This window comes from Vipera ursinii (assembly GCF_947247035.1).
Source record: "Vipera ursinii genome assembly, chromosome: 8".
Lineage (NCBI taxonomy): Eukaryota > Metazoa > Chordata > Lepidosauria > Squamata > Viperidae > Vipera > Vipera ursinii.
This window is the reverse complement of record NC_139519.1, coordinates 1,693,943-1,718,615: the sequence shown is the minus strand read 5'-3', so window position 1 is coordinate 1,718,615 and position 24,673 is coordinate 1,693,943. Positions and strand designations below refer to the sequence as shown.

The 24,673-nt window shown below is 47.6% G+C and overlaps 1 protein-coding gene across 1 annotated transcript in view; it reads left to right on the top strand.

The window, feature by feature from the left end:
- Positions 1-23,976, top strand: part of GFRA2 (GDNF family receptor alpha 2) — a 38,918-nt gene extending 14,942 nt beyond the window's left edge. Inside the window, exons 5-9 of the mRNA XM_083368679.1 lie at positions 11,488-11,585; positions 13,933-14,073; positions 15,811-15,989; positions 20,914-20,967; positions 22,920-23,976. Coding sequence (XP_083224805.1) covers positions 11,488-11,585; positions 13,933-14,073; positions 15,811-15,989; positions 20,914-20,967; positions 22,920-23,048 — 601 coding nt within the window. The 3' untranslated portion in view covers positions 23,049-23,976. The remainder of the gene's footprint in view (positions 1-11,487; positions 11,586-13,932; positions 14,074-15,810; positions 15,990-20,913; positions 20,968-22,919) is intronic.
- The last annotated feature ends 697 nt before the right edge of the window (positions 23,977-24,673 follow it).

Sequence of the window (24,673 nt, the reverse complement as noted above, 5' to 3'; positions counted from 1 at the left end):
GCTGTACTCTTTGTGTATGTGTGTTGCTTCCAAGGCTGCCGGGTCTGAGAAGCGAGGCTGTGGGGGCCAATTAGCCTCACTAGGCCCGGCTGAAACTGGCTGACTATCTAAGGAAGTCTTTACTACAGGTAGTTAAAGTGGCTACTGCTGAGTTCCTGACAGAAGTCCCTCCAGGCAAGCTCCATCGGGCAGTGCTAATTTCCCTTTCTCGGCGCAAGATTGCCAGGAGTAGGAAGAGAACTTCTGTGAGATAAGCCAGGTTGAGGCCTGGCTGGCCATTCTTCAGCCCAGCCCTTAGGCCCCTGGCTTGTTACAGTCAGGCCACGTGGAAGCATCAGCACTATCAAAGGACTGAAATTAAGTTTTCTACATAATTTTCTTTAAGTAGGACGTTATCTTCTGATAATGATAGATTTGAAAGTTTTAGCCCTCAATGTTCTATTCAGAAGCATAAAGGGAGATAGTTTGATAACTTCTTGAGTATGGGTGATGAAGATAAAGCAGGGAGAGAACACTTTTTCCTTCTCTAATTCTTCCCCTGCTTTGGATATTACTTATACAGTACCCAAAAAATTACAACAATTTAAAATGCTTTACTCTGTGTCTATCTACTTACGGTCTGCAGCAATCAGTCAACTCTCAGCAGATTACAAGTGATAATTCGTAATCACAAAATATCAAAATATACCATAAATACTAACAGCTAAAAAAATAAGAAGTGAACCGCTGAGTGGTCATATTCGGACAATGTCTGATAAAAAGTAGGCCATGCTAAGAGGCCAGCCTGTTGCCATAGCTGGGCCTGGACCTGCCCTGCTCCACCTGCAAGCAACACCTGCTGGCCGGACTGCCTCTTGGAGAGGGTTCCTGCCGGCCAGTTTCTTCAGAGAGGGCTTGTCTGATGTGTGCTGCAATTTAACAGCAGGTTCTGACAACTCCGCTGGCCTCCGCTAGATTGCATCCTCCCTTTGGGGAGGGAGGGAGGGAGGGAGGGAGGAGTATTCTCTGTGGGTGTAGGAAGCTCCCCAAGGAAGGAGCTGATAATCCGAGGGGAGAGCAGGGGAGGGAACTCAGCCACTTCCAGGCAGCTGCCTTTCCCTGCTGCTTCCCTTAGCCTGGAGTGAGGAGAAAATCTTGCTGCCTTCACATGCAGAACATCTGGAAGGGTCCATGCTGCCCTGCTGCCTTCAAGCATGCAAATGCCCAGGGCTACGACAGATGCTTCGTGTGGCTGACATCATCCCACCCAAGCCCTCCAAAAGGGCCATATCTGGTTTTTGCCTATGGGGCAAGTTACTGGTCAGGAGAAGGCAGTCTTGCTGTAGTTGGCACTCAGACAAGCAGTGCTTGGCAGAGCAGAGGGAAGGAAAGGGATGAAGCTGCGGGTGCTGCAGGAAAGCTCTGGAGGCTGAGACTTTGTCCCTCAGACTCCCAGGTCTAGCCCAACCTGATGCCATGGGGGTGAAGCATCCTGACAATGACTTTGGTGAATCTAGCTGCCTGCAGACCTGGTATGTCTGAGTTTAGCTCCCAGGCAGTTGTTTGGCAGGCAGAGGTGCGAGGATGGCACTATTGGAGAAGATGGTGTATTACACACAGTGGAAAAGTTCTAAAGAGCGTGGATGAGCAGGCTTCACACCAGTTGTAAAACAGTCCTGAGGCTGCAACCACGCTTGCTTTCCCCCACTATCCCAACAAGGTGCGAGTGGGTCATTTCTCGGGGCCTGACCAGTGCGGTTCCTTTCACAGACCTGCCTCTTGGCACCTGGCCCAGCTTTTCGCAGCCCACACCAGTCGACTGTCGAGACTGGAGCAAGCAACACGCTAGAGTTCAGTGGGGGTTTAGCACAGAACTGTGCAAATGCGCAGCTCTCCTGGTCTGTTTTGGGTCAACACAAAAGGCCCCGCCTGTCTTCTGGGAGAGCCTTGCTTGGCCTAGAGGTCCCTGCCCATGAATGGAAAAGTGCCTGGCCTACCGCGAGTTCGAGTCCAGAGACCAAAGTGAGCGGAGCAGCCAGTGCCCCTCCATGGTTTCCTTACCCAGCTATCAGTTCCTACAGTTTACATATCTTGCCGGTGTCTATATCTGAGGTGTATGATGGAAGCAAGGAAGAGATTTTAGCTCCAGAATATAAAAGCTTTTGGAAAACCTCCACCAAAGGGAAAATGGAGGAAGAGACTGAAAGGAGCTGGTTTCAGCAGCTGCATTTTTCAGCTTGCATCAGTAGATCCCTGGGGCCACCTTGGAAGCCCTTCTCACATTCTGCATTTTTTCAGGGATCGGCCATTTGCTGCCTCAATGGACAGGAGGGCTTCCCTTGGCTCACCTCCTGGACTATGTATGCCAAGGATGGCAAGGATTCTGCCTCTGCAGGGTCCAGTGGCACCAGTGGAGTCCCAAGGCTGCTGATGGGCACAGCCGGATTGGGAGAAAAATGGGAAAAGGGATCATGCTCCTAACAGGTGCTCAGATTGATGGCAGGGAAAGGATCAAGAGGGGCTGCTTGTTCTGGGGACCAGCTCCCCCCCCCCGGTTGGCAGGAATGGGCCAACTTGCAGTGGGACAATTCAACCAATATAAAAGTTACATTAATTTTGTTGGAACCGTGGCCAATAAACAGAAGATAAATCCAGAAATACAAGAGTTACAATAATTTCAATGAAAACATGGTCACCAATAATAAAGGTAATTGAATGAAACGATTAATACAGCATTGAATTGTCTCAAGGCGATTTGGCCGCAGTGAGTTGTCTTGGAGTCAGCTCAGTTGCCTGATTTTTTAGGGAGGGTGGAATGTGAAGGCCTCTGAATGAGGAAACAGGGACGTAAATGCTAATCCCAATCTCGTGTATTGTATTAAGATTCAAGATGGGATCTTGCATGGATCCTGCATCCATTGGGCAGTGCACAAGTGGCCACCCTTGCTATCATCCAGGATGCCTTCTTCACCCTGGCCTGGGATTCCTGGTCCAGCTCAGCTCCGTTTTGCCACCCAGTGGGACTTCTATCAAATCCCCCCATTGGGACAGTTATATTGCTCTTCCGTTGCCCTGAAGGAACAGTTGGAGGTCAGACAGCCAAACTCTTAAGCCAGAAGTGAAACGGCTCCTCCTTGGCCTGGTCTGGCTGCTCAGGTCACCCGGAGAGAGGACCCCACTTCCAGAAAATAACTCCAAAGACTAGATCCAAAAGAGGGAAACCCTTCTGTGATTTTTGGTGTGCAAGAGGGATCGGTGGCAGTGCTTCTTTGGGGGGAGGGTGTTTCAGGAATTTTGCTGCCTTTTGGCAGGATTAAGGATTTACTGACACCTAACCCTGCCTTCCAGCTCTGGATGACTCCACGTGGGGTTGAGTGTCTGACAACTAAGCTGGTCTCTTCCTTTGGTAGAGTTAGTGGCTGAGAAGATCAGGGAAATGTGATGGGCAGAGTGACTGGGCTTTTGGCAAAACCGCCTCTCACCTCCGCCCATTTACTGCTAGTGTTCCTCCCCAGCTGGCCCTCCCCCACCCAGTGGCCCCTTGCCCTCCACCCCCGAGCCCTTTGGCCGGCCTTTTTGCCGAGGCACCCTTCGTCCTGGGCCTTTGGCCGAGACCCATCTAGGAGCCAGATGGTCTGGCTGAAAGGCTGCTCTCCCAGAGTGCTGATTAAGGGCCCCAGCCCTGGGCCCTGAGGATCAACACGTGTGCCTGGGCTTTGAAGAGAGGATTAAAGGGGTGTTTGTTGGGCTTGCAAATGAAACAAAGCTGACCTCTCTAGATGAAAGCGAGATTATTAAAAAAGAACTAAGACTTGAGCAGCGCACGCAAATATTGTAGGAGGGAGAAATGTAAGACACCCCGCCTGGGCAGGAAAAATGAAAGGCACAGGTATTGGATCTGGCAAAGACAGCAGGGGAGATTCTTGGTTAATGACCACTTATTCAGTGACCGTTTGAACTTGCAACAGCACTAAACAAGTGGTACTTACAACTGGTCTCAAAGTTTTGGCCATCCTAGAGCCCCACAATCACACAATTGTGATTTGTGTCTGAAAACAGTCTGGATTTCTGACCATCGCAGCGTTTCGCAGTCACCAGTTGCGATTTGTGACTTTCCCTGCCAACTTCCCACAAACAAAGTCAGTGGGGAAGTAAGCAGGAAGACAGACATTGCGGTCAGATGAGATCCTCACTGAACAACCCACAGTGATCCACTTAATGACCAGGGACTGCTGGAACAATCATGGCTAAGTGGCCTGGTCACGTGAAGTCAGCCTTTTTGACTGCATTTCTTAGCAGTGGAAATTCCAGTCCCAGTTACTGTCACTGAGGATTGAAAGAAAGAGGTCAGGAAACTCTTTCCTACTAACTGTCAGCTAGTCAATCTGGCTGCTTTTTGAGATGACCAAATCTTCTTGGTTGGAGAATCCAGATGATCCTCTGCTCTAGCTTGGATGAGACCCCCAAAGCAGGGGTCCCTGACCTGCAGTCTGTGGGCCAGTAGCGGGCCACAGCATGCCAACAACCGGTTTGCACAAACAAGCAAAGCCCCATCCGTGGGGTGCAGGAGCACACTAAACCACTCCTCTCCGGTCTGTGGAAAAACCTTTCTGTGGAACCGGTCCCTGGTGCCCCAAAGGACCTTTGAGCCAAAAGAGTCTGAGGCTGCAATGAAATCAGGCTAAACCTGCCTTAAGGCCTCCAACTAGCCCTGGTGAAGTTTTCCTTCCAGATCCTTTATTCTTTGAACAGTTTGCCCATTTTCAATCCCTAGAGCATGCATAGAATAATACTTCATCTGCGCTGAATCCCCCCACACATCCTGTGACTTGGTTTCTCAGACTTCCACAGTTGCCCTTCTGAGCAAGGATGACTTCTCCTCCCTTGATTGCAAGAGCTGATGGAGTCTCCCTCCATTCCCTGCTTAGATTCTGCAATCCAGGCAGCATTGCATCCCCATCCTAGCCAAATGTGGGGTGATTTTAGTGTGTGTGTTTGTGTTTCCACATGTATCTTCCTGCAGATGAAGCTTTGCAAACTTGTGCTCCTTGCACGATGAACAGAGCGGCTTAGAGTCTGAGGCAAAGTAGGTGGTTTAAATCCTCAAAGGCCAAAGAGGAAAATGTGCCTATTTACTTTTGGTGTCCTTCATGAGGGAGTTCCCTCGATCTGTTTTTATTCATGTCTTTTTCAGATTAGTTTATGAAATGAATGCAGCCCAACCTCCTCCGTGTTCTGGAGCACTTGCCAGATACCTTTAAGGCTCCCCTTTTGCTTTACCCCTCTGCCCCCTTCACAACTCAGAGAGTCGCAGAGAGTGATGCGCCTGGCAGCCAAAGGTTTGCATTTGTGGGGCCCAGTGGAAAAGCAACACATGGCTTGGACAGGATGAAAAGGCCTTGGAGGGCAGGGCCATGGGGCTGGTCATTTTGGAGGTCCTTGCGACTGGGAACTCCCCCCACATCATTGCTCGTATTTAACTACCTGCCTGTCAGATAAATTAAATGGATAGGTGTCCTGCATCAGATTATATAATTCGTAACAGGATTCCTCATTCCATGTGGAATCTTGTTGATTTATTCCATATATCCTTTAGTTTGTGATGGTCTGTGGTTTAAGCAAATAATCATTTATAATTTAATCCATCTTCCTGTAGGAAACTTGGCAAAATACTCTGTTTTGGAACTCAGGCACGAGGGCAAACAAACAATTCAACATAGCATTTATCTAGAGTTCTCCAAAGTCAGGACTTGACACATGTTTTTTATAAAAATTTAGGCTCATACCTCTTTGGGTACGTGTTGTTACAGTTCCTATGCTGCTACCTCACACAAACTGGGCTCTCTTTTAACCCAGAAAATGCCTTCTGAGGTCTCCCAATGCCAATTAGAGGTGGCCTTCATGGCATTCCAGAAGCAGATTTCATTCCCACCCCCAGAATTTTGGTGGAAGATCAATTCATTTAGATGCCTCTAAGGGAGGTACAAACGTTGCCTGGCAGAAAGCAGGCAACCTCAGTTGTCTGTTTTCATGTATTGTGCATTTGTGGGTTCTCTTGGTGAGCTGGACTGTGCAGGGAGCTAATGGTGGTAATTGTCGTGATTGTTAGGAAGTGGCCAGCATGACACCATGGAGTGCTGTTACCTTCCTACCAAACTGGTACCTATTTATCTACTCCCATTTGTATGCTTTCAAATTGCTAGGTTGGCAGGAGCTGGGATGAGGACGGGAGCTCACCCTGTCACATGGAGCTCAGGTCTCAGACCTTGGCTCCCAACTTTCCAGCTGAGAAGTCCAGCATCTTAACCACTGAGCTCCCATGCCGCCTCATATATGATAATAGCTTCAAGATTTTTATCAAAACAGAATGTTTTTTCTGAATGCTGTAAAAATCTTGCAGCTATTATATATAATAACTGCAAGATTTTTATATGCACGAAAACATTTCTATTCTCTATTTCTTTCTTTGTATTTTTCATTTCCTTTTCCTTTTTATTTTTCAAAAAGTTGATTTTTTTAAAAAAATCTTTAATAAAAATTACATGAGAGAGAAAGAAAGAGAAATGGGCAGAAAAAAGTCTTCCACTCAATCCCTTGTGGAGTGTTGGGCTCAATCTCATCCTGGCCATTGCAAAGCCATGTTTCTTGCTCCTGCAGTCAGCAGAAGGCTTGAAATAGCAAAAGCTACTGAGAGGTGCAGGAGGACGAGGAGGGCTGCTTGTATCTTGGGCTGTCTTTGTCATCCACTTCCTCTTGGAAACTGTCACTTGAGCCGCTTTCCCCAAAAAGGGAAGCTTGGAGATGACAAAACGATGGAAGGAGTGGCTTCTTTTAGCCGGTTATTTTAAAAGGTTAGGGAGGGGGAGGGATAGTAGGGTGGGGAGGGAATTATTAACCGGTGCTCAGTCTGGGCCTGTTAGGGGTCCCGACGAGACGGGGTTGGGGGAGGTGGTTGCTGGTTCTGTGAATGTTGGGGTGGGGCTTCAAATCCCCACGACGATAGGGAATGGCAGCAGGTGCTTGCACGGAGGGCCGCATCAACATCTGGGATCGCGCCCCCACTGTCTGCATGCGGTGGCGCGCTCCGACCTTCCGGTTAGCACCCTTTTGCCCGAGGATGAGGGTGATCAGGCCCCTGAGCTTAGGATGGCTTATTTTAATGCCAGATCCGTCGTTAACAAGGCTCCCCTCATTCAGGATTTGATCGAGGAGGAATGTGCGGATCTGGCGTGCATCACAAAGACTTGGCTGGGCTCGGACGGAGGGGTTCCTCTGACCGAGTTATGCCCTCCAGGTTTCCGTGTCCTACACCAGCCACGGGCTCAGGGTAGGGGTGGTGGGGTGGCGGTGGTTGTCCGGGAGACTTTATGCCCGTGGGAGACCACCATTGTCCAGATGGCCGGGAGTGAGTCCCTCCTCCTGAGATGTGGCCCTCGGGCTCAGTTGGGCTTGTTGCTCACATACCTGGCGCCCAGCTGTGTGGCAACAGCCCTGCCCGAGTTGCTTGACACCCTCTCAGGGTTGGCGGTGGAGTTCCCCAGGCTTATAGTTCTGGGGGACTTCACCTTGCCTTCACTGGGAGGGTCGTCTGAGTTAGCTTGGGAGTTCATGGCTTCCATGACAGCCATGGGCCTGACCCAAGTAATTCAGGGCCCAACTCATGTGGGGGGTCACACCCTCGACCTGGTGTTCCTATCTGGACAGTGGTCGGATGATCTGGGAGGGGGTTCTCCAACCATTGTTCCCCTGTCATGGTCAGATCATCACCTCCTGCGGCTGGTCTTCCGTTATGCCACCCCCCACCACTGGGCGGCGGAACCGAGCAGGTGGTTCCGCCCCAGGCGCCTAATGGACCCGAAACGGTTCCAGATGGCGCTTGGTTCTATACCCATCGCCCTCACCCACAGCCCAGTCGATGCCTTGGTGGATGCCTGGGAAAGGGCAGCCACCAGGGCACTTGACTGTTGTACCCTCACGACCTCTGACCCGGCGCAGATCCCACTGGGCTCCATGGTTTTCTGTGGAGCTCCGGGAGATAAAGCGTCGGAGACGGGGTCTAGAGAGCGGTTGGAGGTCCAGCCGGTCCGAATCTGACCGATTGCAGCTAAGAACCTTTATAAGGTCTTATCTTGCAGCGATGAGGACGGCGAAGTCTAATTACTTCGCTGCCTTCATCGTGTCCGCAGATAATCGCCCGGTCGCCCTGTTTAGGGTGACTCGCTCCCTCCTTAACAAGAAGGTGAGGGAGGATCCCTCACAGGGACGGGCCAAGGGGTTTAGTCATCATCTGACGGACAAAATCGCTCAGATCCGGGCCGGCCTGGACTTTGACTGGGCGGAGTCTGACGTGGAGGAATCGGACGGTCTTGAGGATGTTATCTGGACTAAGTTCGATCCTGTTTCCCCTGATGATGTGGACAGGATCAGGAGGAGGCTGAGCTCCACCACCTGTTGTTGGATCCGTGCCCCTCCTGGCTGGTTTATGCGGCCCGGGAGGAGACACGAGGCTGGTTCTAGGCAGTAATAACTGCTTCTTTGAAGGAGGGTGTCTTCCCTGCCGCCTTAAAGGAGGCGGTGGTGAGACCCCTCCTCAAAAAGCCTGCCCTGGATCCGGCTGTTTTAAATAATTATCGTCCAGTCTCCAACCTTCGCTTTTTGGTGAAGGTTGTTGAGAGTGTGGTGGCGCATCAGCTTCCTCTGTTCCTGGAGGAAACTGATTATCTGGACCCGTACCAATCGGGTTTCAGGCCCGGACACAGCACGGAGACGGCATTGGTTGCGCTGGTGAATGATCTCTGGCGGGCTCATTGTCCATGTGCTGCTTTCAGATAAAGTGGGCACACCCAGACATTTCAGCCTGGCAACTGCCTGGAGCATTTAATTTTCCAGAGAGAATGGGAGCTCTGTGTCAAAGTGAGTCCATCCAGAAGTTCACTCACATGAAGATTTGATTGCTCTTCTGGCAGGGTGGACAGGATGAGGGGGTGGAAAAAGTGAGGAGCCCACCTGTCACCAGCTGTTTTGGACAGAGCAAGAGGGACACTTACTAGATAACAGAGGTTCAAAAGAGCAAAAGGTCAAACGAGAGAGCAGTTAACCAGTGAATGGCTTCCCTCCAGAGGTTGTGGGTGTTCCATCACTAGAGGTTTTTAAGAAGTGATAAGGCAGCCATGGAGACAGCATTGGTCGCACTGGTGAATGATCTCTGGCGGGCTCGGGACAGGGGTTGTTCCTCTGTCCTAGTCCTATTAGATCTCTCAGCGGCTTTTGATACCATCAACCATGGTATCCTACTGCGGCGTCTCAGGGGGTTGGGAGTGGGAGGCAGTTTTACGGTGGTTCTCCTCCTATCTTCTGGGCCGCTTGCAATCGGTGTTGACGGGAGGGCAAAGATCCACCCCGAGGCCTCTTGTTTGTGGAGTTCCTCAGGGGTCGGTTCTCTCTCCCCTCCTGTTCAACATCTACATGAAGCCGCTGGGTGAGATCATTCATGGTTTTGGGGTGGGGTATCATCAGTACGCTGATGATACCCAACTTTTTTTCTCCACCCCGAACCAACCCAGCGATGCCCTCGCCATGATGTCCCATTGCCTGGAGGCGGTCCAGGTCTGGATGGGGAGAAACAGGCTTTGTCTCAATCCTGCCAAGACTGAGTGGCTGTGCATATCGGCATCTCGGGTTAACCAGACTATTCCATCTTTAACAATGGGGGGTGAGGTGTTACCCCCCCCGTTGATAGGGCTCGCAACTTGGGCGTCCTCCTGGATTCACGGCTCAATTTTGAATATCACATAGGAGCCGTGACCAGGGGGGCTTTTGCCCAGGTTCGCCTGGTGCACCAGTTGCGACCCTACCTGGACCGAGATGCCCTACGCACAGTCACTCATGCGCTCGTGACCTCCCGTTTGGACTACTGCAACGCTCTCTAGATGGGGCTGCCCTTCAGGACCACTCGGCTTCAGCTGGTGCAGAATGCGGCCGCGCGAGTTGTGATGGGGGTTTCCCGATACTCCCATGTAACACCTCTACTCCGCAAGCTGCATTGGCTTCCGGTTGCCCTCCGGGTGAGATTCAAGGTGCTGGTGATGACCTATAGAGCCCTAAATAGCTTGGGTCCGGGATATCTGAGGGAACACCTGCTGCCAGCATCAAGTTCCCTTCGTCCAGTGCGCTCCCACAGGGAGGGTCTTTTCAGGGTGCCGCCGGTAAAAGATTGCCGGCGGGTAACACCCAGGGGGAGGGCCTTCTCAGCCTGCCCTCTGGAACCAGCTGCCCGTAGAGCTTAGGACTGCTCCCGACATCCGTTCATTCTGCAGGGACCTGAAGACCTGGCTCTTCGAGCTCTCTGGCCCAGGCTGAGAATTTTAATTTTAATTTTAATTTTAATTTTAATTGGGGTTTTTTACTTTTTCAGGGACTGTTGTAATTATTTTTAATTGTTTTTAACTTTTGTATTTCTTGTTTTAAATTACCCTGTAAACCGCCCTGAGTCCTTCCAGAAAGGGCGATATATAAATCCAATTAAATTAAATTAAATTCTTGAGTATTTCCGTCAAGAGGCAAAACAATCTGGTCACTTAAAAAATGAATTCACCACCATTTGGGCTCAGCCATCTTCTGAGAGGTCTTAGGTGTACACTGAAGGGTGTAAATCTAAAGGCAGTAGACAGATTAACAGTTCTGAGGATCCGGTCTTTTTTAGGAGTTATAAGTTCAGGTATTTCTCAGATAACAGAATGTTCTAAGTGTCTTTTCTGATGTTTCCTCTCCTGGAACTCCTCAAAAAAATGAGGGAGCCCTTGAGATCTACATACGAACAATCTAACCCAAGTTCCTCGTTACGCATCCATGATACATGACAGCTAAGGCCTTTGTTGAACTGCCCACCAGAACCTCAGTAAAAACCTCAAACTCCTTCTGAAACCCATCCGTCGTCTGGGGTGAGTTAATGTCCAACCGCCCTGCAGGAGGGAGTAGCATTGGCTGGCCATAAAGCAACCAGACAGTTATCAGACACTGGCAAAAAGTATGTCCTAATATCCTTCACACTCAGATTGCTTCACAATAGCCCCCCAAAAAAAGCCTGAACTCACCCATAAGGACCCCCAGGAGGTCCATGACTTCCTGAATCACTCCAGACTGCTATCTCGGGGCAAATCAACGCCTCAGAGAGGGGCTCCATCATCAACCTGGCCACAGAATTTAGCAGCTCAGACGTTGCTCAAAATAGACTTACGGCTCCCTGGACCTCCTTTCCCCACCCAAGTGGACACATCTCCAAGAGAAAGAAAAGGGCTCAGGTGTACATGCCAGGTTGGTGGCCTCATTCAGAAGAAGACCATGGATGCAGAAACCATTCCCACACCCAGGTGGAAAGAAGGAAATAGGATTTCAAAAGTGTGACAAAGCGGGTGAGAATTTTCCAACTCCCCAACTTCCTCCTTTTGCTCAGAACACAAGGCCAAGAGCAGATCTTCCCTAATTCTAACTGTCTCTTCTAATTGGCAGGTCAAGACTGGCAGATTTCCACGCCAACTGCCCAGCTTTCACCAGCTGCTCCAGGGGCAACTACCAGGCGTGCCTGGATGCCTACGCTGGCCTGATAGGTAAGTCTTATAGACCAGGAGAGGGTCAAGTAAGGAGGTTACTACTGTACCCGTCCTTGGGTCCAGCCAATCTGGACAGTCTTCATCCCATCATCAATCTTCAGTCAGCCTCCAGCTTCAGAGGGCCCCGGAGCAGCCAGATTCAGACTGGGATACAATGCTGGGAGAGCCATCCTGGTGTCGAGCCTGTGAAGGTCTGGTTAGGGAAGGTCAGCTTGCAGTTCATCCTTGCCAAGACTGAGCAGCATGGGTCTTGGCTCCCTTTATCCAGGAGTTGAGGGAGTGCCTATCTTTGGCTCTGGATAGGGTGGCCTTCACAGCTGCTGCTTGAAAAGCAGTAGCTCTGGCCAGGGTCTTTGCACAGCTGCCCCTCGTGTCTCAGAGGTGCCCATTCCTGGACCCAGTATTTTTGCTCTTGGTAACTCATGCCTTGGTCACCTCCTGATTGGGCTATTGCCACACATTCTGCGTAGGGCTACCCTTGTAAACCACCCAGAAGACGCTTCAGTCGGTAGACTGCAGCAGCAGTTAGGCTCTGCTCGCTGCGCCCAGGTGACTTTGCAAACTGCACTGGCTCCAAGCAGGGTCGAGGGTGCAGTTCAAGGCACTGCTGATCACTGAAGGTCAACCCTGCATGGGGGGGACTGGGCTACTTGCGGGAGCATCTTGGGCCAAGAACATCTGCCTGCCCCACACGGTCCCATGGGGAGAGTGTGCTCCCGGGCCCTTCTTTTAAACTTTGCCCTAGAAAGTGTGTGCTCTGGAATGATCCCCCCATCAGACAACAGTTCCCAATTTTTCTGTCTTTAGGAAGGCCGTTAAGACCTGGCAGTGAGGGGCCACTTGACTTGAGCTCTCTTTGGATAGTTTAATTCAGGGCTTTTCAACCAGTGGTATGGGTACCACCTGTGGTACATTGGCACCTGGTAGGTGGTACGCAACCATCCTAGAAAAGTGGTAGTGGGGTACGGAAATGAGCTGAACCAGTGGCAGCATCACACAAGCCTGAGCGAGAGATGGCTGGAGCTGCAGGGCTGTCAGGGCTCAGCGAAAGCGCCAGGATCAGCACTTCTTCAGGGCTGTCAGGGCTCAGTGGAAGCACCATGATTAGCGCCATGCTCCAGCTAGAACTCGGTGCTGAGCCCAGAAGAAGCACTGATCAGCTGGAACTGTTGTAAGTCGAGGACTACCTGTACATCACTTTTTTCCTTTTGGGGGGGGTGTCAGCAAGTTTTTGACACCTTGTTAGGTGACTGGTGGTACTCGGATGTTGCCATATCCTAAAAGTGGTACAGTAGGTGAAAAGGTTGAAAAGCCCTGGTTTAATTACCATATTGGTTGCCATTCTATATTTTATAGGTTTGGGGGTGGGTTGCAGTCGGTCTTGTCTGGAACCTCATTCGCAACAGCCACAACAGCCTTCCTCTCTCTGCTTCTCTTGCATTGCCTTCCCTCAATTGTGGGTTCGGGGTCCTCTCTGTTACGGGGAGGAGTCTGAAACAAAGCAAGGGGTTCTTCCTCCCCATCGCTCGCCAGCATCTCTTGGAGCCCCCCACTTTTCTGACCTCTTTTACTGGCCGAGTCATCCAAGGCCTCTCGGGTGCATTTGGTTTCCCTTGTCTGCAGAAGGCCCAAGTGGGGCTCTGCCTCTTTCTCCAGGTACCTCCTGATTCACCCCCTTGGTGATTATGTCCAGCTTAAATATCCTGTCTGGGTCCCTTTTATTTTCCCTCCCTTCTCCTTCTTCTCTTTGACAAGTCTTTATTGCAATCTTTCACCAACACAAAAAGATATAAACAGAACTACGCAACAGTAATACTGAAGTATGAATTAAGAGCTATGAATTAAAATAAATTATGTGAACATTGGAATCATATATAATGTATGCTATAATGCTGTCTGCTTCTAAAATAAAAATTTTGTTCTACATTGTACACTAAAAATAAAGATGTTAGTAATGTGTGGATATAGCCTTTAGCCACTTATTATTTAAAGTGAAAAGGAGCAGGAGGAGAATAGGAATTATAAAATTGATGTATTGCTTATCTTTCCTTAACTTATCCACATTTTATCTAAAAGTGAATTTAGCAACCACATGTTATTTTGGGATTTTCAGTAGAGAGACTGAGCTTGTGTGGTTCACCTGAGCGGCTGAGTGGCGAGGAAGGGAGGGTGGTATGGCAAAAGGAGGGTGTTGAAGACTCGGGGGGTGGGGCTGGGCTGGGCTGGGCTGGGTGCAGAGAGCGTTCCTGTGCAGGGGATCGTCCCGGAAGACCCTAACCCTCCATAGCTGAATCAGAAGCTCCCTTCGGATGCCCTGGAGACCCTCATTCCTCCTTTGCAACAGGTTTGGACCTTACCCCCAACTATGTGGATGCAAGCTTCAGCCGCCCAGTGGTCTCCCTGTGGTGCTCCTGCCGAGGGAGTGGCAACATGGAGGAGGAATGTGAGAAATTCCTGAAGGACTTCACCGAAAACGCTTGTCTCCGTAAGCCTCCCTTGGATTCTGGGGCCCATCCTAAGCAGGGCTTCCTCCAGGCCCTTTCCTTGTGGGAGGTGTGTGTGTGTGTGTGTGTGTGTGTGTGTGTGTGTGTGTGTGTCCATCCTTTGTGCCCTGCTGGAGAGCCATTCCTGGCCTTTCTGTGGTTCAGCCAAGTTTCCTTGGCTTTAGGAGGCATACCCCTTCCCCACCATTCCGTCTGGCCAGGGTTTGTACGTGTGTGGGGAAGGGGGTTGCATGCTTGGGTTGCATGTGTGGGGGTCAGAGAGAGGAGTGGTTTAGCTGTTCTTCTGCCTTAATCCCAGTTTTAAACCCTCTGCCAAGGCCTTCATGAGGAGAGCCGGTCTCATCGTGACCTGCTATCCATTCCAGGTGTGGGTCTTAAATCAGAGCCTGAAGTTCTTTTATGTTTTACTTTAAAAAAATCTCTGCTAGTCTAGAACTCAGAGAGTCAGTTTGGTGTTCTGGTGAAGGCAGCAGGGTAGAGGGCAGGAGATGGTGAGTTCTAATCCCACCTTAGGCAGAAAGCCAGCTGGGTGACCCTGGGCCAGTCACTTTCTCCCAATCCTGGAAAGGAGGCAACGGCAGTGCACTTCCTTGCCAAGGAAACTGCAGGGACCTGCACTCATATGATCATACAATTACAGAGTTGGAAGGGACCTTGGAGGTCTTCTAGACCAACCCCCTGCTCAAGCAGGGGACTCTATACCGTTCTGGACAAGTAACTGTCCTATCTTTTCTGGAAGACCTCCAGTGATGGAGCACCTACAACTCTGGGAGGCTGTCCCACTCTTAGTTCTTAATCTCAGGAAATTCCTCCAGGCTGGATCTCTGCTTGTCCACTAGACTTGTCCAGGCAGTCTCTGAGAATCAGACATGAAGAAAAACAGAGTTTGCCCTATGCAAAGCCAGGTTCGGGAGGGCTAAAATTCTCCCTCTTGGAGTTAATGGGCTGAATTTGCTCAGCTGATTGACACATCTCAGCAGAACAATGAAATCTACGGTAGGGAGAAGCCCTGCCTGCCTGCTTTGCCACTGTTGCAAGAAGAAGAGAAGGTGGCAGAACTGGGGTCGTCTTGTCATGAGAGGAGGGGAGAGTGGGGGGGTCTCAGGACCGTTACCGCAGCTTTTGCCAGTGGCCATGATCTTTAGCAAGCATTCCTGGCCTTTCAAAACAGGCAGATGCTTGCCTGCATTAAGTGCCCTGGGAAGCTCAGTGTGACCCTGCTGGAGTGGGGGGTAGCCTGATTCCTCCCCTGCCCCACAGATGGCCAGTGTTGCTGTTGCTTTGCAAGAGAAGGCAGGAGAGCTGCTTCTGCTTGTTTAAAAATAGGCTGACAAGCCAGAGGAGCCTGGGCACATTAGGTCCTAAGGATGGAACCAGTTCCTGGGGTTGTCGGTTCCCTGCTTATTCGCAGCCGCCCCAGGGCTTCTGTTCTTTAGGGGAGGGGGGGGTTTGGCAGATCCGTTGAACTGGCAAAACTGCTCTTGATGCCTAAGGAAGACACACAACTCTGTTCCCCAGTGCCCACTGCAGGGGAGAATGGCCTTCAGGGGATCCTGGGCCTGGGCCAGGGGTGGGCTGAGCACATTGACAACAAGTGGCGCTAGCGGCAGAAGAAACAAGGCCCGGTCCAGTTTACTAAAGTGTGGGGGAGGCCTCTCTAAGAAGAGTTCTTTCATAACTCTCTTTTCCTTCCTTCTCCTCCCCCTCCTCCTCCTCAGGAAATGCGATTCAGGCCTTTGGAAATGGCACTGACCTGACCTCCTTCCCCAAGGCCCTCCCGCCACCACTCCCCACCCTGCCTCCCTTAGCAGGAAGGGCTTCGTCTTTGTCCTACAACGTAAATGACAGCAGCTTTGGCAGTAACACAGGCGTGAGCACCACATGCGTCTCCGCTGAGGTAAGGCATTGCAAGTTCTCCCAGAGGTCTATGCAATAATTCATGGAAGGTGCAGGAAATTTTACTCATAACAATATGGGTTTGTGATGCCAACTTCCATGGCCTAGACATAAATCTCATTCCGGGTGTTCGTGATGAATTTATGTGAAGATCTTATTCAAAAGCAGATGAAGGATGGGAGACTGATCCTTTTTTGTGAGCTGGAAGGAGAGCAACGGAAGTCTACACATGACATGATAGGAGCAGGAGATAGGCAATGGACCCAGTGGGGTCTCCTTCACTGACTGTAAAGGTAAAGGTTCCCCCGCACATGCGTGCTAGTCGTTTCCAACTCTAGGGGCTGGTGCTCATCTCCGTTTCATAGCCGAAGAGCCAGCGTTTGTCCGAGGACGTCTCCATGGTCATGTGGCCGGCATGACTAGACGCCAAAGGCGCATGGAACGCTGTTACCTTCCCACCGTAGTGGTCCCTATTTTTCTACTTGCATTTTTATGTGCTTTCGAACTGCTAGGTTGGCAGAAGCTGGGACGAGTAACAGGCACTCACTCACTGACTGCACTGCTGTTTAAATGTTGGTTTAGGAGGGGGATTAAGCTGGGTCTGAATCTGGTGCCTGGGGAGAAAAGTGATTTAGTTTTATCCTGTTTTTATTGCTTCTTTTTCCAGAATCATTGTTTGAGATGGGTACCCAGAGAGGTTCTCTAAATAAGTAAAGAAATAAATTGATAGGAAGTTTATTGATTCATTTATTAATTAGATTCATAAGGCCACCCAACTCACACAATATGACTGTGGGTGATGTACAACAAACTAAGTATCCCCATACACAACATTAAAACATATACAATACAAATGAAGGAGAATATTTGTAGCTCAGGGTTGAAATGAGGTGCTAGTAAGGAGTAACTGAAAAAAAGAGCCATTTAGTAAACAGCCCAACCAAAGAATCCCAAAGACCGCCCCCCCGACAGGCAAGACCCCACAAGATAAAGAGACAATGAACGGCACTCCTTATTAGCACTGATGATGTTACCTAGTTAGGGTAATGAAACGTCTGCAAGAAAACAAGCAAGATCAGAGAGCGCCAAGGGCCCCTCATAATACATACTGTAAGTACAAAAGACAAGAATGGCCACCAAGCATCATAAGAAAATGTGGCTCGGTGGAGCCTCGGGCAGCTGGACCAGCTTTCCTAAAGGAAAACAGTTGAGGCCAGTGATAGATCTGTGGGGAGGTCACTGGAGGGGGGGGGAAATGGGCAATCACAGGAAATACATGAGAAATATTTCCATGTGGCATTTTCGTCTTTGGCTTAAAAAACTATACTTTTTAAAATATAATTTTTATTAAAAAATTTCATTACAATAGAAAAATAACTAGAAACAAATTTATTAACTGCATCATTTCAAATGTTACAAACATTTATCGCTTCAGTTTCCCTTCGCTTATCTATAAACAAACCATTAAAATGTCACCTTTTTAGTTCTGGTGTCAGCAAAAAGTTCATAAAGGGTTGGCAGAACATTGCAAAGAAGTCTTAGCCTTGATCAAATAAAGCAACATTATATTCTTTCCTTTTACTTCTAATAGTCTTAATCTTTAATTCAATCAAATATTGTCATAGGATTTGATTTCTCTTTTTCTTTATTTCATCACACAGGTTTCTTCAAGGCTTCAACCAATCTCTTTTCTAGTTCCAATAAGAAACCATTTTCCAGGTTATTCTCTTGGTTTTTCATTTGTATTACCCTTTTAATTTTTAAGACTTCAGCTGGTTTCTTTCGTATATCCAACAAAGCGTCCTTTTCCAGGTTATTCTCTTGGCCTGTCATTCGTCATTCCACTTTTGGTACTTTCTCCGTCTTCTCAGATAACATTTGTTCCACATCAGCCATTTCTTCATTAAACTTTTTAAGACATAGTCTAATCATAGATGTCATTATTGATAGCATTGATATTATAGTTACTAATTCTGGCTCCATTCTTCAAAGATCTTCTTTACTATTTCCAACATTATAGCCTTTTTTGTCATTTTGTAAATCCTGATATAAACTGACATCAAGAAAAGGCTTTTTTGGGTTTGTTTGGTTTTTTTTTGCTTCTGCTTAAAATCTTTTTTCCCCTCTCGCATCCAGTTTCTAAAACCATCACTTTTCTTGTTATGACTTGCAAATAGCCAGGAAGTTGAAAATAAGTCAGTTTCCCATGAGGAGCTTTTATTTTTTTACAATTAACTCCAAAATCCTATAGTAGAAGACAATATTCCAGATTTATCCAGATACTTATTCTTTCTTAAATCAAAACCTTATTTGGTGTTTTTTTTGGGGGGGGGTGTCTGTTTGTGTCTGTAATTTTATTAAGGATTTTTATTATTATAATAGTAAAATCTAATACAAACTAAGCTTAAAAAAGAATAGAAAGGGGTAAAAAGTGCAAAAAAAGGGGGGGAAAGAAAGAAAAATAGGAATAAAAATAAAAAATAAAAAAAGAAGTGATTTCCAACCTTTATCACAACAAATATAAATAAATTCAGTGACTTTTTATAACCTTTGAGGTTACAAACATTTACCTCTTCATCCTTCATCTCTTATCTATATAAACAAATCCATAATCATTTATCTTTTCAGTTCTTGTGTTAACAGAAAATCCATAAAGGGTTGTCAGGAGCAACATCTTATTTTAACTTTGAACAAATAAACCAATTTTATATTTCTTCTAACAGTCTTAATCTTTAGTTCATTTAAATATCATCATGTATTTGATTTGATTTATCTTTGTTTCTTCTTTGTCCCATTGTACAAAGTTCTTCAAGTCTTTAATATTTCAAAAATCCAATACAAAAAAATTATCCAGGTTAGTCCTTTAGTTTGTCATTTTTATATAATAATAATAATAATAATAATAATAATAATAATAATAATAATAATAATAATAATAAGAAGAAGAAGAAGAAGAAGAAGAAGAAGAAGAAGAAGTAGTTGGAAGGGACCTTAGAGGTCATCTAGTCCAACCCCCTGCTCAGGCAGGAAACCCTACACCATTTCAGACAAATGGCTGGCCAGTCTCTTCTTAAAAACTTCCAGTGTTGGAGCATTCACCACTTCTGGAGGCAGGTTGTTCCCCTTTAAATATTGAAATGTCAGCCAGTTTCTTTTATAGATCCAGTGGAACATTGACTAGTCTAAAGAAAAGAAGAAATAGGGGAGACATGATAGCAGTGTTCCAGTATCTGAGGGGCTGCCACAATGCAGAAGGGACCAGGTTGTTCACCAAAGCACCAGAGGGAAGGACGAGAAACAATGGTTGAAAACTGATCAAAGAGAGAAGCAACCTGGAATTAAGGAGAAACATCCAGACAGTGAGGACAATCAACCAGTGGATCAGCTTGCCCCCAGAAATTGTGGGCGCTCCATCACTGGAGATTTTCAGGAAAAGACTGGACATTCACCTGTCTGGGATGGTGTAGGTTCTACTGCTTGAGCTGGGGGCTGGACTAGAAGACTTCCAAGGTCCCTTCCAGATTCTATTCTATTCTATTCTATTCTATTCTATTCTATTCTATTCTATTCTATTCTATTCTATTCTATTCTATTCTATTCTATTCTATTCTATTCTATTCTATTCTATTCCATTCCATTCCATTCCATTCCATTCCATTCCATTCCATTCCATTCCATTCTTTTCTAAGCCATTCTCTTGGCCTGTCAGTTGTACATCTCTTTTCAATATTTGTTAGCTAAAATGTTCTACATCTGTCATTTCTTCAATAACATTTTAGTAAATTGTTCTTTTACTTAAAATCTTCAGTCTTCTCTAATGTCCAGCTTTTGAAATCATGAAATTGATTATCTTTGTTTTCCCTTGAAAAAACCAAGAGCCTGTTTCCCACAGAGAAACTCTTTGTTCTTTATAAATGAATTACAAAATCTTATTGTAAAAGTTTCAATATTCCAATTTTACCTGGCTCTCGATCCATTTATAACTTTCTAAGATCAAAATCTTATTTACTTTTTTGACGTTTATTTCAGATTATTTAAATTCTTATTAAATTTTTATTTTGTTCAGGATTAAAAAAAGGTTCACCCTGCATTTCTGACATTGCTCTGAAGTCTGATAACTTAAAAATAGCTAATGAGAAATTTACCAAGGAGATTAGAAAGTGAGGTTTGGAAACTTAGTGGCCTTTAAAAGGTTCCACTGCATTTGTGAACAAAATGGCTGATCCTTTTGTCTCCTGGCACTTAAACACTATTTATTGTTTCAATATTTTACAGTGTATTTTAATTGTATGTCTGTAAGCCATCTAGATTTGCCTCTTGAGAGATGAGTACCACAGAAGAGAGTGGGGGGGAGAAGAGAGATAATGGCCTTGTGAGGGCAATCTCCCATGCCATCCTTATCTGGAGAGGTTCCAAGGAACTGAGCTACTCACCAATTCCTTGGTCTTTGCTGCAATCACCTCTCTTGTTTTGCCAGACCTCCCGTGGAAGTAAAAAAACCAGAACCGGCTGAGCAACTGTGGAGTGTCTAAGATCTGGGGATCGTTGCTGTTATAAGTAGCAACAATACAGATAGTCCTCAACTTATAAATTTTCATTTAAAAACCATTCAAAGTTATGATAGCCTCTGAAAAATTATGATCTGTGCTTGCACTTACAACTGTTGCACCAGCCCTGTGGTTACGTGATTGCAATTCTGAGGCGAGGCAATTGGCTTGCAAGCACAAAGATTTATGACAGAAATTCTGCTCCCATTTCTGGATGTAAGTTGAAGACTACCTGTGTTAGTAGCCTTTGGTACATTAGGATATCAGAGTAAGCTTTGTGATCTTCTCTTTCCACCAACTATAATTGAGGACTATATCCGGAGAGAAGGAACTCTCTGACTTGGGCTCCTCCTAAATGTAGGTCTTCTGTCTCCACAGGAAAGTGGAACAAAGATTAACCAGTCCAAAGAGCAGAGTCTTTGCTTCTCAGAGGTAAGTGGCTGATGTCTATGAAAACCGATGCCAGATCCCTATAACATCTTTGACCAGCATTGTTTAGGTGAGGACTCCCAAATGCAGTGAAAAAGGGAGGCACAACTGAGAGTGGACCTTGCCTGATCATCCACTGTAAGAGGTTGCCGCATCACAAGCATGCCAGATGCCCTCAGCTCTTGGCTATATCCAGGTCATTACTTAATAGAACTCTAAAGTATAATGGCTTCAGCAAATCACATCCTGAGCATAACCTCCACACAATATCTCCTCCATCTTTGGAAAAGGCCACGTTATGTTCTTCTGCTGGTTGCATGGGTGGCAGTGTTAGACACTTTCATCTAGTATATTCTGATTGGTAGATTCTGACTAGTAGAAACTGCTTCTGCTCCTTTGTTTCCTGGGGCTCTTTTAACAGGTGACCCTGCCAGAAATTAAACCTGGCTCCAGATACATGAAAGCATCTGCATGTATCTAGGTATCTTGCACCTACAAGCCCAACCCATCTCATAGAGTTGTTGTTGTGGGGAAAATAAGGAAGGGGCATTAGCATCAGGTACAAAAGACCAGGTCCATTTCTGAAAGTTCAGTTTAACTCAATCCCACCAAGACTGAGTGGCTGTGCATATCGGCATCTCGGGTTAACCAGACTATTCCATCTCTAACGATGGGGGGTGAGGTGTTACCCCCCGTTGATAGGGCTCGCAACTTGGGCGTCCTCCTGGATTCACGACTCAATTTTGAAGACCACATAGGAGCCGTGGCCAGGGGGGCTTTTGCCCAGGTTCGCCTGGTGCGCCAGTTGTGACCCTATCTGGACCGAGATGCCCTACGCACAGTCACTCATGCGCTCGTGACCTCCCGTTTAGACTACTGCAACACTCTCTACATGGGGCTGCCCTTGAGGACCACTCGGAAGCTTCAGCTGGTGCAGAATGCAGCCACGCGAGTTGTGATGGGGGTCTCCCGATACTCCCATGTAACACCTCTACTCCGCGAGCTGCATTGGCTCCTGGTTGCCCTCCGGGTGAGATTCAAGGTGCTGGTGATGACCTATAAAGCCCTAAATGGCTTGGGTCCGGGATATCTGAGGGAACACCTGCTGCCGGCATCAAGTTCCCTTCGTCCAGTGCGCTCCCACAGGGAGGGTCTTCTCAGGGTGCCACCGGTAAGAGATTGCCAGCGGACGACACCCAGGGATAGGGCCTTCCTCAGTGGGTGCGCCTGCCCTTTGGAAGCAGCTGCCAGTGGAGCTTAGGACTGCCCCCGACTTCCGTTCATTCTGCCGGAACCTGAAGACCTGGCTCTTTGAGCTCTCTGGCCCAGGCTGAAAATTTTAATTTTAGTTTTAATTTTAATTTTAACTGGGGTTTTACTTATGCAGGGATGAATATAATTTTTTAAATTTGTTTTTAACTTTTGTATTTTTGCTTTTAATCACCCTGTAAACCGCCCTGAGTCCTTCGGGAAAGGGCAGTATATAAATGTAATAAAATAAAATAAATAAATAAAATAAATAAACTGTGCATAGGAATCTTCTCAATTAACAGTCAGCACGTGCTTAGAGTCAGAAGGGCATTCAAAGGGGGTTGGACCTAGTTTGTTTGTGGTTATGTAGGGATTCTAGGCTGATCCCCACCTTTTACTCTGTCCCCAGGTCCTGCCATCCCTTCTACAATATTTGCAAATCTTGAATTATTTATACAAATAATAACATTTGTGTATTACTATAAACAAACAAATGGTCTTTCCTAAAAGGTGGGAGAATGGCAGAGCAGAGGATGCTCTGTGAATTCATGGTTCAGCTTAGTTTTGAAGCAGGGATACTCCCCCTCCCTCCCATGCCAGGATTGCACAAAGGCATGAATGCCAATCCAACCTCTGAAGGGCATAATCTCCATTCCTGAAAGAAAGCTGGTCCTGAGGCTGAAGCTAGTTTTTTTATCTTGCAGAAATCCCTGACCACAGCTCTCATGCCAGAGCAGAAGACTTTTGTGGACACCAGAGGATCAGGCAGCCAACTTTCCTTCACAGGAATTGTCTCTGCTCTCTTCTTCTTCCTTGTGAAAATGACCATATAGGAGGAACCTGGAATAAGACTGGCTGGGAGAGGGGATGAAGAGGGCCGTGCAAACTCCCCTCCGCCTGTAGGCCGTCCAGAACTCTCCCTCAGCCGTTGCCTTCTGGAGAGCTGCTGCCAAGGAGGCACCACAGCTCTTGTAGAGGCTTCTGTGAGACAAGCCTTCATTGTGAATGCCACGATGAGTGTGGAGGCCCTTAGTAGAAACATCTGGCCTGGGAATCCAAGGATCCCAAACATGGGCTGAAGTCCCACCAGTTTACCACCAGTGTTTAAAAGAGATCCAAGGAATTAGCTAGAGTCACAATTCAGAGGAGCTGCAGGGCTTGTCTCACATTGCCTGTCTTTTGCTCTGCAGGATGAAGGCAGCCATTCCCCATCCCCAAGTCACCACCCAAATCATTTTTGCTGCTTGAAAATGTTCTAAAACAGATCTGATTTCCATTAAACTTAGAGGATTCTCAGAAGTGTCTGAACTTCATCTTAGGAAAATGGAGAGCGAGTGAGATGCTTACAAAGCTGGTAGCCGCCCTTAGGCGGAAGCCTTGAAGGGGTTGGACTGACTGGCTGGAGTGTGTACAGAGCTGTGCCTCATGGAACAAGGACTACGGCCAGAGGTCCGGTGGAGTTTCTTGTTCTGCTGATTCTCCTGTCCATCTCTTCATCCTTTGTCCTGCCATCTCGGGTGGAAGCATCCAGATAGGCCAGCCATGATCCCACCAGACATATATATTGATGTTTTCTCCTGCTTCCTTTCATGTTGTTTTTTTCGAGTCTAAAAATAACAAAAGATGAAATATGAATATTATAAAATTTAGTTTTCTAAAGCATAACTACAGCAGGGAGCCCTGAGCAGCCCTGTGGCCAGTGCAGGATTGGTCGACAGGAGAGCAGGGGAGCAGTTTGCAGATAACTCAATAAACGCTTATTGAGAAACCAACCAGTGTCCCGTGATGTTCACTGGCCCTCCGGGCAGAGCGGATGTCCCAGCCACAGGCAGCATCCTCGGGCAACAGCAGAGACAGTGGGGCCAGCCCTGGGGGCGGGGGAGTGGGGCTGAGCTGGGAGAGTCTTCCCTGGTGACCAAATTGTTTTCAGCCTTTTTTTGTCCTGCACAATTAATCTGCCACAGGCAGCCTTCCTATCCCAAAAGAGCTTCTTTGGAAACCCCCAGCCTTCGTTCATGTTTGCCTTTTAAAATCTAACCTTCTCCAGGCTAGGAAATCCGACCAAGGAGAGAAGCCCGAAGAGCAGGCTCTGATCTGCTCTCTTTGACTGCAGTGAAGTGGTGCTGGTACCTAGTGGGCGAAGGGAAGGGCTGGTTTGTGGGGTTCGCCCCATCGGCCCCACCAATCTCTTCAATGCGCTTAAGCATCCAGTCCTAGGAACCTCTCCTCTCGCAAAAGACTAGGGAAACCTCCCTGGTCAAAACAGGAAAAGAAATTCCCAGCCATCCAAATGGCAGACACCCTCTTTGGGAGAAAGGAAACTACCATCTTTTTCTTAGTTCATGTTTTTTCCCTCATGGGTCGCCGGCCACTTAGGGCCAGTCCAAACTGCTTTGCCACTGGAGTGCTTTGCTAGAAGGTGACCACAGCCCTAAGCATGGGCTTGGGATTGGTTTAT